Source organism: Gorilla gorilla, chromosome 16 (genome assembly GCF_029281585.2).
Source record: "Gorilla gorilla gorilla isolate KB3781 chromosome 16, NHGRI_mGorGor1-v2.1_pri, whole genome shotgun sequence".
Lineage (NCBI taxonomy): Eukaryota > Metazoa > Chordata > Mammalia > Primates > Hominidae > Gorilla > Gorilla gorilla.
In genome coordinates this window covers 73,243,961-73,258,928 of record NC_073240.2, presented here as the reverse complement: position 1 = coordinate 73,258,928, position 14,968 = coordinate 73,243,961, and the positions used below count along the sequence as shown (strand labels likewise).

The window sequence follows — 14,968 nt, the reverse complement described above, 5'->3', positions numbered from 1 at the left end:
GAGTATACCCAAAGCCACACATAATAAAGAAAATTCCAAACAGAAGTAATTAACATTCTTCTCCATGGGCCATTCTGGTCCATGAGATCCCTGATACCCAAAGAGGTCTCTGGCCTACACACTGCATCTTTCACTAGTTTCTTTCATTCATGACTCTAAACATTGTTGTTTCCTTTTAGAAATGTTTTTCTTAAGTGAGTTATTTACTTTATGACTATCATATATATTTTGGATCCAATGCATGCAAAAGACATTTCATCAGCTTTAATGCTGTCTCCTCAAGTAATATGGGCATGATATTAGGAGAGTTTCCAAGAATTTATGTGACCATTCCCAACTCAGCTTCTCCGCTGCTTTTAAGACAAGCTATAGTTAGGTTTTCCTATCACCATCACAGTCCTGACTTTGGTAAATTTTTCTCTCTCACACTTAGAGATTCCATCTCAGACCTTGGCCCTTCATCTTTAGCAAGTGATACTGTAGTCACTGGACCAACCCCCAGCCTTGATCTCTCTGTTGGAATCACAGTGACGTTTTCATCACAGGCAGGCGATCTGGAAGTTAAGTAGTTGAGAAGAGAGATGATCCCTACGGGAAGGGAATAATTTGAGGTGAGGTTCAATAGGCAATGGTCTTTTGGCTTTTAAAATTCTTACTCATCCTTTAATAACCAGTTCAAGAGGCATCTTTTCAGTGAATCCCTCTCTCCCCCAGTGGAGTTACTTTACCCTCCTGTGCTCTAATTGCATTATAATATTTCTCAGACTGATTAGGACAAAGCTTGAACCTCCTGAATTCAGATCATAGTTCCACTATTTTCTGTGTGGTCTTGGGCAAGTTACTCAACTTGTCCATGCCTCACTTTGTGATAGAGCAGGTTACTAATGCTAGGTTTTCAGACTCTAAAATCCACCCTTTCTTCATTATGCCCCCCTGACTCTCCAAGTATCAGTGTTCTGAAAAGGAACAGTCAGTGCTTCTATTTCTCCTGGATTATACCTCCCTCTCCAGAAGCGATTTCCCTATCCATCCTTCTACCATAGAGCAGGGAAGTGACTCACCAGCAAACATGTAAAAGATGTCACTGCACCAGTTAAGATAATAGGTCCATAGGAGATCCGACTCCATGGCATCCCTAGTATGCCAGTGAACCTGTGCCACAAACAGGTTGAGGCAGAGGAGCAAGCAGGTAGCTAGGACCAGAAGGAAAGATGTCACAACCCATCAGCATCTTCAGTCTGTCTTCCCCGCCACCCCCAGCTCTTTGGCCTCCAGAGGCCATGTGTATAGCAAGGATCAAAAAGATAAAAACTTGGGGATTGACCAAGATGAGAGAAAGGCTCTATACCCTGGTAAAGTCAGCTAAGGTGTGTTCTATATAATTAGATAAGGCAGATAGCTGGCAGGTTGGTGTGATACTGAAGAAGAGCAAAGAGATAAGAAAAAGAGTATGAGAGTTCCACAGAGAAAATTTGTTACCTTGACTATTTTACCATGGTAAAATACCCTGCCAGTCTAGGTCTGTACCTGAGATGAAGCTGAGCATGGATACCTTCAGATCCAAGTTGGTGGTCATGCTTCCTCGATTAGGGATCCAAGAGCTGAAGAGCCAGCCAAGGCCAATAAGTATGGTAAAGACAGAGATGAGAAAGAAGGCCCTGGAATATTGGAGATAATCTGCATGAAGAAGAGGAAAGGAGGAGCGTGGTTAGTCCAGTGAGGGACCTTCCCTTAAAAAGGCCAGATAGAGTCTTAGAGAAGGATGTAAGAACAAAGGATGATGGAGCAGAGCTTGCTACATGACATCCTTTTTGCTTGGAATTTCTTTACTATGATTGTTAAACTAAAGATAATATACAAATACTTCTGCATGCATTGATTTAGATATAAACTAGCTTATAAGAGGTGTCACCAATGACAAAACAGATTAAACCTTTTTCTTGTTTCTAATTCTAATTCTAAAAGTCGTAAGTAATACGCGTTCAACATAAGTATTCAAAAGACTACAAAAGAACAAAGAAGCAGGAAAAAAATCAGCCACAATTTGACTACCTAGAGGCAACCATTGTTAATATTTTATTTTTCTACCCTCTGTACATAGTAGATATGATACTAGATATCATGTGGGTTTTTTTCTTAAGAATATATGATGTGATTTTCCCCATTATCTGTTGTAAATATTATTTTCAATGGCTACAAAATATTCTATCATATTAATATACTTTGCTTAATGATTTACCCATTGTTTAGTTCCATTTGTTTTTCACTTCCAGCTCTATCTGGCATGTACAGGCCTTGTCAGCCTATGACTACAAAATGAAGTCACATTTACTTTATTTATCTATTTATTTATTTAATTATTTTTTTTTGAGACAGAGTCTCACTCTGTCACCCGGAGTAGCTGAGATTACAGGCACATGCCACCATGCCTGGCTAATTTTTGTTTTTTTTTAGTAGAAACAGGGTTTCACCATGTTGGCCAGGCTGGTCTTGAACTCCTGACCTCAGGTGATCTGCCTGCCTTGGCCTCTCAAAGTGCTGGGATTAAAGGCGTGAGCCACCTCGCCCAGCCTCATTTACTTTAATTCCATATTATGATGATTTCAAGCCCCAATTTACCAAACTGCAGGAACTTACCACAAAGTGTTTCCCCCCACTTTTTTTTTTTTATTCTGAGAGTCCTCCAAAGTCCTATCTCATATTTGTTCAAGTTGCTCTTATCCAAGTGCCACACCTCTCCTTCTTCCATCTTTGGCTCTAGGTGTCTTCTCTTTGGCTCTACCACTGCAGACTGGATGTTGGTAAGAGAGCAGCGGGGATATGCTCAACCTTACTTTTTGCTACCACATCCCTAAGATGGAACAGGTTCTTCGACTTCCCCATCAATATTTTACTGAAGATTTAGAAGATAACTTATAATTACAAGTAGCTATAGCTTTTCTGAGCTACCAGACACCCAGGAATATCTTCAGTATCCCTTATAAGGTACCTCCTTATCTAGCTTCTTTTTCTGTCCCAATGTAGCAGGGACCAGCTCACCCCCACCCCAGTGGTTAGAAAGTTCTCTAACCACTTATATGCCTAAGAATCCAAGTCCAGCTTCTGAGTAACCCAGAGAGCAGAAATTATGTATCAAGCTTATCCAGTCTAATATCTGCCTCCTTGTTTCATTTTGTTCTCCAGAACCTGCCACTTACTAATATGATGAATTGCAGGAATTTCCATTCAGAGAAACCACACCCGTATCCACAGATGTTAAGTTGCTCTGTAGCCCTAACAAGTGAGCCACATTAAAACATAGTAATTCACAAGCTGCACATTTTCTGAAGACTGGGTTATGCAGAATTAGCAGTATATGTAGCCAGCCAGAACATAAGCCCAGATTGAGCTGTATGAAGCCCAGGGTAACAGGCAGCCTTTGTGGTATTTAGTCCACAATCCTCCATGAGCTCTAGCAGCCCTTGTCTATAGCCCTTAACTATAGTCTGTATAGCCCTCTGACTATAGCTAACTGGACTAAGCATGGGAACCTGACCCATCCTGGGACAATTTTATTCTTATGCTTAGAAATTGGATTTCCTCTTTTGCTTGCTTGAACTGAGAAGATGTAAAGTTTGACCGGGGTATCACCTTTTAGGCACTTACACACTAATAAACAGGAAAAACTGAGCTGTAGAGATAAAACAAAACATAAACAAAGCTGAATGACAAAGTGACTGTAGAAAATCTGAGTGACTGGCTGGCTTGATTTTCTTTATCTGAGATCCCAGCCTCCCCTGGAATCCCCTAAGGTCCAGTGAACTTCCTGCCTTGGGAGTCTATGTTATTCTTCTGAGCCACATTTTTTTTTCTTTATCTTTTTCTTTGAGACGGGGTCTCAGTCTGTAACCCAGGCTGGAGTGCAGTAACATGATCTCTACTCAACTGCAGCCTCCAACTCCCAGACTCAAGCGATCCTCCCACCTCAGCCTCTTGAGTAGCTGGGACCACAGGTACACACCACCACACCTGGCTAATTTTTTGTATTTTTGGTGGGGGTGGGGTTTCACCATGTTGCCCAGGCTGGTCTCAAACTCCTGAGCTCAAGCAATCTGCCCACCTCGGCCTCCCAAAGTGCTGGAATTACAGTCTTGAGCCACCACACCTGGCCGATTCTTCTGAATCTTTATAAATAAGTTCACTCTTTAGCTTGCACTAATTCAAATGATTTTAATATTCAAAACACCAAGGAGCACTGTCAAGGATATTTCCTGTCCAACTCCAGCCTAACATATAAAGTCCAGTTCCCCTTCTACCATGAGGAGAAGACTGCAACTTTATATATTTCTTACAATTCTCTCTGTGTTACCTTCTCATCTCCTGAAAACTACATAAACAAGATCCTCACAACTCCAAAGGAACAATTTAAAGATTTGCAGCATAGAAGAGTCTAACCTTCCCAAAGTAACCAAGTCTATTAGGAATAATCATATACAACAAATTATATAAACAAACTAAACACTTATATTCAGAGTCTAAGACATCTGCATTTGGTTAACTTTATAGTTTTTTAATTCATATTACTCTAAATAAATAAATGTCCAAAAGCTGATTTCAAGCTTCTATCTCCTGTAACACCAAAGCTAATTTCAGCTTTTAAACAACAGTTTTTACAACAGCTTACTCATCAAAGTTTCAAAAATCTTAGGATCTAAATCACAAAAGGCTCTGCTTGTATGTTTCTGTAAGAAGCCTTGGTCCGGAAAAAGGAGTGCCTGAGATAAAATGAACACCCCTGTGTCACCTGTCTGGGTCAACTGTATCCAAACATTTCTGATGTTTTCCTTACTGATATACTTTGATGCAGACTTAAGTTACAAGAATACCAAGGCACCTCTCCCAGCTTACTGAAACTAATACCTTGGGAAGAGAAAGGATGTCACTTTCAATTTGAGGAGGAAGTACAAATCATCTGAAAAACTTGGTAAGATTTTCGTAGATGTTCTCGGGATCAGCCCAGCATCAGTCAGCGATGCTACACTTCAGGTACCATTGGGTAAGATGTAAAACCCCTACCAAGATTGGAGGGGGCATCACCCAACCAGAAAGCAGTAGTGTTCTGTGGCATCCCCTCAGATCTCAGTGAAATGAGAACATTCACCATTTGGCAGTTTGTAAATAATGGGTGGGATCTCCTTCTACTGTTGTGGAAGTAAAAGTTGGCCAGGGAGCTTTTGGAAAGTGGTGTTGCTTGAGACAAGCTGGGGAATCAGCTCACTTATTTAGCCAAATCTGAACTTCCACGCTGCTGCCATTGTGACTGCTTTCAAGGCACGGAAGGCTTCTCCAGGCTCAGATGAGGTGCCCCAAGTGGGTGGTTTTGGAATGGAAACGATCCTGGGTGGAGACTTAGGACCCTGAAGAGGTATCTGTGAAATCTGCTTGGTATTTAAGTCCCCTCGTAACCCAGTTGGAGTGCCAGAATAAAGCATCCCTACACAGCTTGGCAATGTGTACTATATGGTTGTTCCTAGGGTCCTAACTCTAGGGTGCCCAGTGCCTTGACAAAAAGACTTACCCTTTCTTTCCCACGCTCTGCAAAACAGTTCAAACTACTCTCTGTGGCAATATATCCTTTACATTTCAGCCTGATCTCACCAGTGCTATGGGAAAATAACAGAAGGGTCTGTTCTACACTTGAGACTTCCTAGTAAAAGTGAAGAATACTGTCCTTTCCTCCCCATCCCTTCTTCATCCCATTAGCAACAGCCACAACAGAGAGGCTGTCAGTCATCTAGACCCAGGTGAAGTCAGAGACAGAAGCACAACACCCTGAAGTGAGCCCAGGGAATAGGAATATGAGCATGCACATTCTTAAACCCACCTGAGATAGCCCCTGTGAAACTTACGAAAATGACTTATGAAAGGAAACTGTCAGGGAGGGGAACGAAATTCTTGCAATCCAGTAGGTAAAAGTTTGAAGTCATTGAATTGGACAGTAATTATTAGACAATAATGTATTCGGAGGCCAGGTGCAGTGGCTCATGCCTGTAATCCGAGCACTTTGGGAGGCCGAGGCAGGCGGATCACCTGAGATCAGGAGTTCAAGACCTGCCTGGCTAACATGGTGAAACCCCATCTCTACTAAAAACACAAAAATCAGCTGGGTGCAGTGGCGCACACCTGTAATCCCAGCTACTTGGGAGGCTGAGGCAGGAGAATTGCTTGAACCCGGGAGGGAGAGGTTGCAGTGAGCCAAGATCGCGCCACTGCACTCCAGCCTGGGTGACAGAATGAGATTCGATCTCAAAAATAAATAAATAAATAAATAAATAAATAAATAAATAAATAAATAATGTATTCGGGCAATAATAACATTATATTGTCACAGGGAGATGAGGCCTGGACATTTTGCTTACATTGTGGGATATTTCTTATGAGATCTGTATTGCAGATTAATTACTGACTCTTGAATTAGAGCTAGTTATAATAACATGGAAAATAGGGTGGATACTTGATTTATACTTGTGCACCTTAAGGATTCAGTTGACTTTCTCTAAATAATTACAGTCTGTAGAGATAAAACAAAGCATAAACAAAGGTGAGTGACAAAGTGACTCCACAAAATCTGAGTGACTGGCTGGCTTGATTTCCTTGATTTTCTTTATCTGCATAAAGGTGAATCCAGGGCTCCAAGAAATAAACTATTCACTGCTTTAAGTGACATAATTTCGGGATTCTAATGTATTAATTTTTTTCTTTTTTGAGACAGGGTCTCACTGTGTCACCCAGGCTAGAGTACAGTAGCTCAATCTTGGCTCACAACAACCTCTGCATCCCAGGCTCAAGCAATTCTCCACTTCGGCCTCCCAAGTAACTGGGATTGCAGGTGCCCACTACCACGCCCAGCTAATTTTTGTATTTTTTGTAGAGAGAGGGTTTTACCTTGTTGCTCAGGCTGGTCTTGAACTCCTAAGCTCAAGTGATCCCCCACCTCAGCCTTCCAAAGTGCTGATATCAGAGGTGTTTGAACCAGAACAACTCCATCTTGAATAGGGGCTGGTTAAAATAAGGCTGAAACCTACTGGGCTGCATTCCCAGGATGTTAAGGCATTCTTAGTCACTGAATGATAGGAGGTCAGCACAAAATACAGGTTATAAAGACCTTGCTGATAAAACAGGCTGTGGTAAAGAAGCCAGCCAAAACCCGCTAAAACCAAGATGGCAACAAAAGTGACCTCTGATCATCCTCACTGCTCATTATACATGAATTATAATGCATTAGCATACTAAAAGACACTCCCACCAGTGCCATGACAGTTAACAAATGCCATGGCAATATCAGGAATTTACTCTATATGGTCTAAAAAGGGGAGAAACCCTTAGTTCCAGAAATTGCCCACCTCTTTCCCCAAAAACTTATGAATATAATTCACCCCTTGTTTAGCATATAATAAAGAAATAGCCATAAAAATGGGCAAACAGCAGTCCTTGGGGCTCCTCTTCCTATGGAGTAGCCATTCTTTTATTCCTTTACTTTCTTAAATTTGCTTTCACTTTACTCTATGGACTCATCTTGAATTCTTTCTTGCCCAAGATCCAAGAACCCTCTCCTGGGGTCTGGATCAGGACCCCTTTCTGGTAACACTGGGATTACAGGCGTGAGTCACCACACCCAGCCCTAATTTATTAAAAATTTAAATAATAATCTTAAGGATGAAATTTTAGCCTGGGCACCCAGTTACGTAAATATGATTGCAGCTTATTCTTTTTGCCTAAACCTTTTAATCCATTTCTAGTTATTTCCTTGGAATTAATTTCTAGAAATGGAATTATTTACTCAAAGGAGATGAACATTTTTAAGTCTCTGGATACACCTAATCATATTGCTTTGGTTATACCAATTTGCATGGTATGTACAGGAATGCGTATGGGAGTGATAGCAGTTGCATTATCATTTAAAAATCTGTTAATATGGTGGTTGAAAAATTACATCTTGTTATTCATTTGATTTACCTTTCTTTAATGATTGAGGTTAAATTATTTTTCCTATGTTTATTAGATAGTTATAGTTCTTCTTTTGTGCATGTCCGTTCAAAAAGAACTTATTTATTTGAGTTTGTGTCTTTGTAATACTTTGTGTATCCTTTTACTATATTAAGGCCATTAACCTTTATCTTTCATAATTGTTGCAAATATTTTCTCTAGTTTTCGTTTTATGCAGTTGAATTGTCTGTCTGCCTTTGATTTTAGTTTCTTCTCAAGATCATGCAGGATACTGTCCCTTAATATCAAATGTCACAGCCCATGGCCAAACAACTGATGCTCTACCTCAGAGTTGGGCACAGGTGCTCCCCTCCTGCTTATGTGAGGAGAATAGATGGGACCCCTGCTTATGTGATGAGAATAGATGCTTTACTCACATATGTTTTCTTTCACAATACCCATTTCTTTGTGTAAATGTATATCTTGCGGGTGATGGGAAAACTGTCAATGTAATGATATCTTTCCTCTAAGTTTTCGGTTTGATTGAAAAATTCATGCATATGATATTTTTAGCCCCAAAAACTTATTTTAAAATATTTTGTGTTGCACTTTCAGATTTATTTAAATTCACATAAAATTTGACATAAATAACATTATCTTCATAGCTGGCATTTGTTATACCACATATCTAACGTACATTTAAGTTCTGTTCCACTGCTAGGAGAAGAACAAGCTGACCTTGAAAGTTAAATCTAATAGAGGTTAAGATATTTGCTTTATCTTCCAGCTATGATCAATCACTTCTCTTCTAATTCTGCAAGCCACATTAGAATACCAATCACATTGCTTAGCAGTAACACCTTGTAAATGAGTTATTCCTAGGGCAGACATGGTGGCTTAAAACTATAGTCCCGGTACTTTGGGAGGATCACTTGAGGCCAGGACTTTGAGACCAGCCTGGGAAATATAATGAGAACTTGTCTCTACAAAAGAAAAAAAAATTTTTTTAAATTAAAAATTAGCCAGGAGTGTTGGCACACATCTGTAGTTCCACCTACTCAGGAGGTTGAGCAGGAAGATTGCTTGAGTCCTGGAGGTGGAGGCTGCAGTGAGCAATGATAGTGCTTTTGCACTTCGGCTAGGCGATAGAGCAAGAGCCTGTCTCGAAAAACAAACAAACAAAAACAGTTCTTCCCATAAAGAGAGTATAACCCATTATTTAGGACAGGAAACAACCTGGAATAGGAGAGAGAAAGGGCACACTGAGGATACCAAAGAAAGATCCATCCTGCACTTGGAGAGGTGAAGGCCAAAAGATCTTGGAGGAAGAAACATGAAGGGCCAATTTGTGTGAGCAGAAAGTTCTGCAATTGTGTGGGGCCTGTGGCATTTAATTCGGTGGCACTCACAGGGTGGCTTGGGTGTGTGGCTCCAGCACAGCTCATGGTTGCATAAGGTCCAGAGTCCTGCGTAGAGCTCAAGGCCATTCTTGATCACCAGAAACTGTACCCAGTTCAGTGGGGACATGGCGATCAGCATTAGGAGGCTAAAACTACAGAGGCTGCCACAGAGCGTTCGGATGTAGATGTGTGCCTGATCCATAAGCTGCTGCTGCCTTTGGGATGACATCGAGGCACTTGGATGTTTCTTGGCAGGGAGGGTAGGCTACAAGGATGAGGGAAATATTGCTTACCTGAAAGAATAACCCCTGATCCCCAGGGTCACCCGCTCTTCTCTACCTCAAGCATTCCCATGTGTGTTTGATTTATGGATATTTTTCCCTACTCCTAAAAAAAAAAAAAACCCACAATTTTCAGGGTGATCTTTTCTGTCTTTAGGATGCTCTGTGTAGCCCTGCCTTTAAGTAAGTTCTCTTCTTCCCATCTGACTTTCAATTAGATACCTCCTCACCCTTTGGTATTTCCGGTTCCCCTTTATTTTGGGAACCTCAGGACTGTGGAAAGTCAAGGTTAAATGTTCCCTTCGCTCCATCTTGGCAGTCAGTTCTCTTCCTAACTGCCACGGAATTTGTCTCTGCATCTCCTCACACGTGCTGGCAGAAGCAAAAAGGGCCAGGACCCATGGCATAGATCCTGTTTCTGTTTTATATTTTTGGTCTGGTCAGACCAGGAAGAAATCACCACATTTTAACCATGTGCATGTATGTGTGATGCTCCCCACCCTCCATTCTCCACCTACTCCCAACTCTTTTATTAAATAAATCCACAAATATTTTGTTAGCAGTGGCTGTGTGTCAGGCTTTGTGCTAGCTTCTGGGACACAAAAATAAATAAGACACAGTTCCCTCATAGCAAATAAAAAAAGGGGAACTCATATGCTTGTTGGCCACATGTATTTCTTCTTTTGAAAAGTGTTCATGCCCTTTGCCCACTTTTTAATGGGGTTATTTGTCTCTTTCTTGTAAATTTATTTGAGTTCCTTACAGATGCTGGATATTAGACCTTTGTCAGATGCATAGTTTGCAAAAAAATTTTCCCTTTCTGTAGGTTTTCTGTGTACGTTATTGATAGTTTCTTTTGCTATGCAGAAGCTCTTTAGTTTAATTAGATCCCATTTGTCAATTTTTGCTTTTGTTGCAGTTGCTTTTGGCATCTTCATCATGAAATCTTTGCTGGTTTCTATGTTCAGATCATTAGAGAAATTAAAACCACAATGAGATACCATCTCACACCATTCAGAATGGCTATTATAAAAAGTCAAAAAAATAACAGATTGTGGCTAGGTTGTGGAGAAAAAGGAACACATACACTGTTGATGGGAGTGTAAATTATTAATTCAAACATTGTGGAAAGCAGTGTGATGATTCCTCAAAGACATAAAGACAGAAAGAACTACCATTTGACCCAGCAATCCCATTTTTGGGTATATGCCCAAAGGGATAGAAATCATTCTATCATAGAGACACATGCACATGTATGTTCACTGAAGCACTATTCACAATAGCAAAGACATGGAATCAACATAAATTCCCACCAATCGTAGACTGGATAAAGAAAATATGGCACATATCCACCATGGAATACTATGCAGCTATAAAAAAGAACAAGATCATGTGCTTTGCAGGAAGATGGGTGGAGCTGGAGGCCATTATCCTTAGCAAACTAATGCAGGAACAGAAAACCAAATACTGCATGTTCCTACTTATAAGTGGGAACATGGACACATAGAGGGGAACAACAGACACTGGGGCCTATCAGAGGGTGGGGGGTGTCAGGACTAATAACTAATAAGTACTAGGCTTAATACCTGGGTGATGAAATCTGTACAACATACCCCCATGACATGGGTTTACCTATATAACAAATCTGCACATGTACCCCTGAACTTAAAATAAACATTTAAAAAGGGGGCAACTCAGATGTCTCTAGAACTCTATTGGTTGTGGTTATAATTTAAAATTATATCCCTATCAGTAGCCAGTAGCCTGGAGTTCATGCCAGGTTTGTCTCAATAGGCTCATGAACCAGTCTGTCAGTCATGGTCCTTCATACAGCGTCCATCTTTTTCTCCCTTTTTTGCTCTGGTTCCCTCTTTTCAACGTCCTCTACTCATGAAGCCATTTAAGGGTGCTGCTATACCACTGCCACTGCTGACAGGGCCCACTATAAATATGCCAGTATCTATAGCCCAGAAGACTATAAGCCAATGTGCTAAAAGCCACTGCTCTTCAAGATACCATAGCAGTGCTGGGTTCAAAATGTTCCATATGGCCCCCAAAGGACATGTATCAGCATGCTCACAGCAGCACTCCATAATAGCCCCAAATTCAAAACTACCCAAATGCCCATCAACAGAAGAATGGAAGATTGCAGTCTATTTATACAATGAAATACTATACAGCAATACGAGTAATCTACAACCACCTGAGCAAAGAGGGATGAATCTTATCTATACAATGCTGAGCAAAAGAATCCAAACATAAAAGAGTACACATGTATGATTCTATTCATATGAAGTGCAAAACAGGCAAAACTGATCTGTGTTGTTAGAAGTCAGAAATACTCTGGGGAGGAAGATGGCTAGGTATTGGAAGGAGACATGCGAAGGGCTCTTGGAGTACTATAAAGTTTCATTCTCTATCTGTACACTGATGACCAGCTTTCTGTATGCACAATTTTTCTATACGCATGTTTTTTTGTTTTGTTTTGTTTTGTTTTTTCTTTTTTGAGGCAGAGTCTTTCTCTGTCACCTAGACTGGAGAGTTGTGGTGTGATCTCGGCTCACTGCAACCTCTGCCTCCCAGGTTGAAGCAATTCTCCTGCCTCAGTCTCCCAAGTAGCTGGAACTACAGGTGCCTGCCACCATGCCCGGCTAATTTTTGTATTTTTAGCAAAGATGAGATTTCACTCTGTTGACCAGGCTGGGCTTGAACTCCTGACCTCAAGTGATCTGCCTGCCTCAACCTCCCAAAGTATCTATATGCATGTTATACTTCAACTAAAAGTTAAAAGAGGCCGCATGTGGTGGTTCATACCTGTAATCCCAGCACTCTGGGAGGCCAAGGCGGGCAGATCACTTGAGGTCAGGAGTTTGAGATCAGCCTGATCAACGTGGCAAAACCCCATCTCTACTAAAAATATAAACATTAGCTGGGCATGGTGGCAGGTGCCTGTAACTCCAGCTACTTGGGAGGCTGAGGCAGGAGAATTGCTGGATCCTGGGAGGCGGAGGTTGCAGTGAGCTGAGATCACACCATTGCACTCCAGCCTGGGCAACAAAAGCGAAACTCTGTCTCAAAAAAAAAAAAAGAAAAAAAAGAATAATTTGGATATATGAATCAAGAAGCTTAAAAATGTTTGCATCTTTTGTCTCAGTAATTTCATCCCTAAAATCTATAAAATCAATAACTAAGATTATTACAGCTTATTTCTATAACCTCCCATCTACCAGGAACTGTGCTAGGTGCTTTATATACATTAACCTACTTGCTTTCTGAATCACATTTTTTCACTTTATTTTCTGATTTGTTATTGCTAATGAATAAATTATTTTTTCAATGTATTTACTTTTTATCTGATCATTTGACTGAATTATTTAAACTCTAATCATTCTGTTGGCCAATTTCTCTTAGATTTTCTAGGTAAACATCCTATCATCTGCAAATGATGATCATTCTGTTTCTCCCTTTACAAAATATGTCATATTGCACTGGCCAGGCACGGTGGCTCATGCCTGTAATCTAACACTTTGGGAGGCCGAGGCAGGTGGATCACTTGAGGTCAGGCATTCGAGACCAGCCTGGCCAACATGGTGAAACCCTGTCTCTACTAAAAATACAAAAAAAAGTTAGCTGGGTGTGGTGGCATGCACCTGCAATCCCAGCTACTCAGGAGGCTGAAGCAGGAGAAACGCTTGCACCTGGGGGGCAGAGGTTGTAGTGAGCCAAGACCACACCACTGCATTCCAGCCTGGGCGACAAAGCAAGACTCCATCTAAAAAAAAAAAAAAAAAGTCATATTGCATTGATTAGACCCTTTAGAATAGTCCTCATGAAGTATTAAGGGTGGTGGGCATCGTTATATTACTCTTGACTTTAATGGAACTGGCTTTATTGGTCTTTGTTTATTTGTGTATTCACTTCTGTGTTAAAGAAGTTCCATTCCATTTCTATTTTATCAAGATTTTAAAATTTAGAATGGCTGTATCAAATTCCCTCTTAGCCTCTAGAATATGGCTTTTCTTCTTTAATCTATTTAGTGTAAAAATTTCATTGATACATTTCTTAACATTTATCTAATTTTACATTCCTCTAATAATGTATTTATGAACATAGTACATTATTCTTTAATATACTGCTAGGATTATTTGTTTATATACTCAAGCCAAGAATAATCTAGAATTTTAAAAATATGTCCAGATGTTTAGATTTTTTTTTTTTAGTTTTAATATATTATGGTCAAATAACATGTCCTACAAGAACTCTTTTCCTTTTGGAATTTAGTAACATTTGTCATTTAGCCAGTTTTCCTAAACGTCCTTTAGGCATTTAAAGACAATGTGTAAAAAAAATAAAAAATAAAAAATAAATAAAATATAAAAACAATGTGTAAAGTATAAAGTTTTAAATATATTTGTGTAGAATATAAGATTCTAAATCTATCACATTAAAATTATCAATAATATTCAGGTTGTTCCTATTCTTGTTAGTTTTTTCTCCACTTGATAAAATAAAAAATAGTCTGGGCACAGTGGCTCACGCCTATAATTCCAGCACTTTGGGAGGCTGGAGGCAAATCGCTTGAGCCCAGAAGTTCAAGACCAGCCTGGGCAACATGGTGAAACCCCGTCTCTACAAAAAAAAAAAAAAATTAGCCAGGTGTGATGGCGCATGTCTGAGGTCCCAGCTACTGGGGGGACTGAGGTGGGAAGATTGCTTGGGCCAGGGAGGTCGAGGATTCAGTGAGCCGTGTTTATGCCACTACATTCCAGCCTGGGTGACAGAGTGAGATCCTGTCTCAAATAGATAAATAATAAAAATGAAATAAAAATAGACTGTTAGCTCTTTATAGGTGCACATGAAAAGACGCCCCTAATATATTATCAACTGAAAAATTTACAAAATAGTGGTTACATCACGCCCTGATTTTTTGTTTTGAAGGATTATAAATGTGTGTATATAGAAAACAGTGGGGCTGGGCTGCGCACGGTGGCTCATGCTTGTAATCCCAGCACTTTGGGAGGCCGAGGTGGGCAGATCACCTGAGGTCGGGAGTTTGAGACCAGCCTGACCAACATGGAGAAACCGCGTCTCTACTAAAAATATAAAATTAGCTGGGCGTGGTGGCACTTGCCTGTAATCCCAGCTACTCGGGAGGCTGAGGCAGGAGAATCACTTGAACCCGGGAGGCGGAGCTTGCAGTGAGCGGAGATCGTGCCATTGTACTCCAGCCTGGGCAACAAGAGCGAAACTCCATCTCAAAAAAAAAAAAAAAACAAACAAACAAACAAAAAAACCAGAAAGAAAGAGAGAAAATAGGCTGGG

At 40.4% G+C, this 14,968-nt stretch overlaps 1 protein-coding gene across 1 annotated transcript; it reads right to left on the bottom strand.

Moving 5' to 3' along the window:
* Positions 1–250: 250 nt before the first annotated feature.
* TMEM202 (transmembrane protein 202) lies at positions 251–9,976 on the bottom strand. Its single transcript, XM_004056448.4, has 5 exons — positions 9,877–9,976; positions 9,375–9,630; positions 1,528–1,677; positions 1,062–1,193; positions 251–588 (listed from the first exon to the last, which is right to left on the bottom strand). The coding sequence occupies exons 1-5, from the start codon at positions 9,955–9,957 to the stop codon at positions 392–394; spliced, it is 816 nt and encodes a 271-aa protein (XP_004056496.3). The 5' UTR covers positions 9,958–9,976; the 3' UTR covers positions 251–391.
* Between the last annotated feature and the right edge of the window lie 4,992 nt (positions 9,977–14,968).

What these genes read in the sequence shown, in the direction of transcription:
- TMEM202 (XM_004056448.4), bottom strand. Translation starts at nt 9,957, where the DNA reads ATGGAGCGAAGGGAACATTTAACCTTGACTTTCCACAGTCCTGAGGTT. An exon ending in CCACACACCCAAGCCACCCT is followed by an intron (nt 1,678 to 9,374) that starts GTGAGTGCCACC and finishes TTCTTCATGCAG; the next exon opens with ATTATCTCCAATATTCCAGG. An exon ending in CATGCTCAGCTTCATCTCAG is followed by an intron (nt 1,194 to 1,527) that starts GTACAGACCTAG and finishes TTCTGGTCCTAG; the next exon opens with CTACCTGCTTGCTCCTCTGC.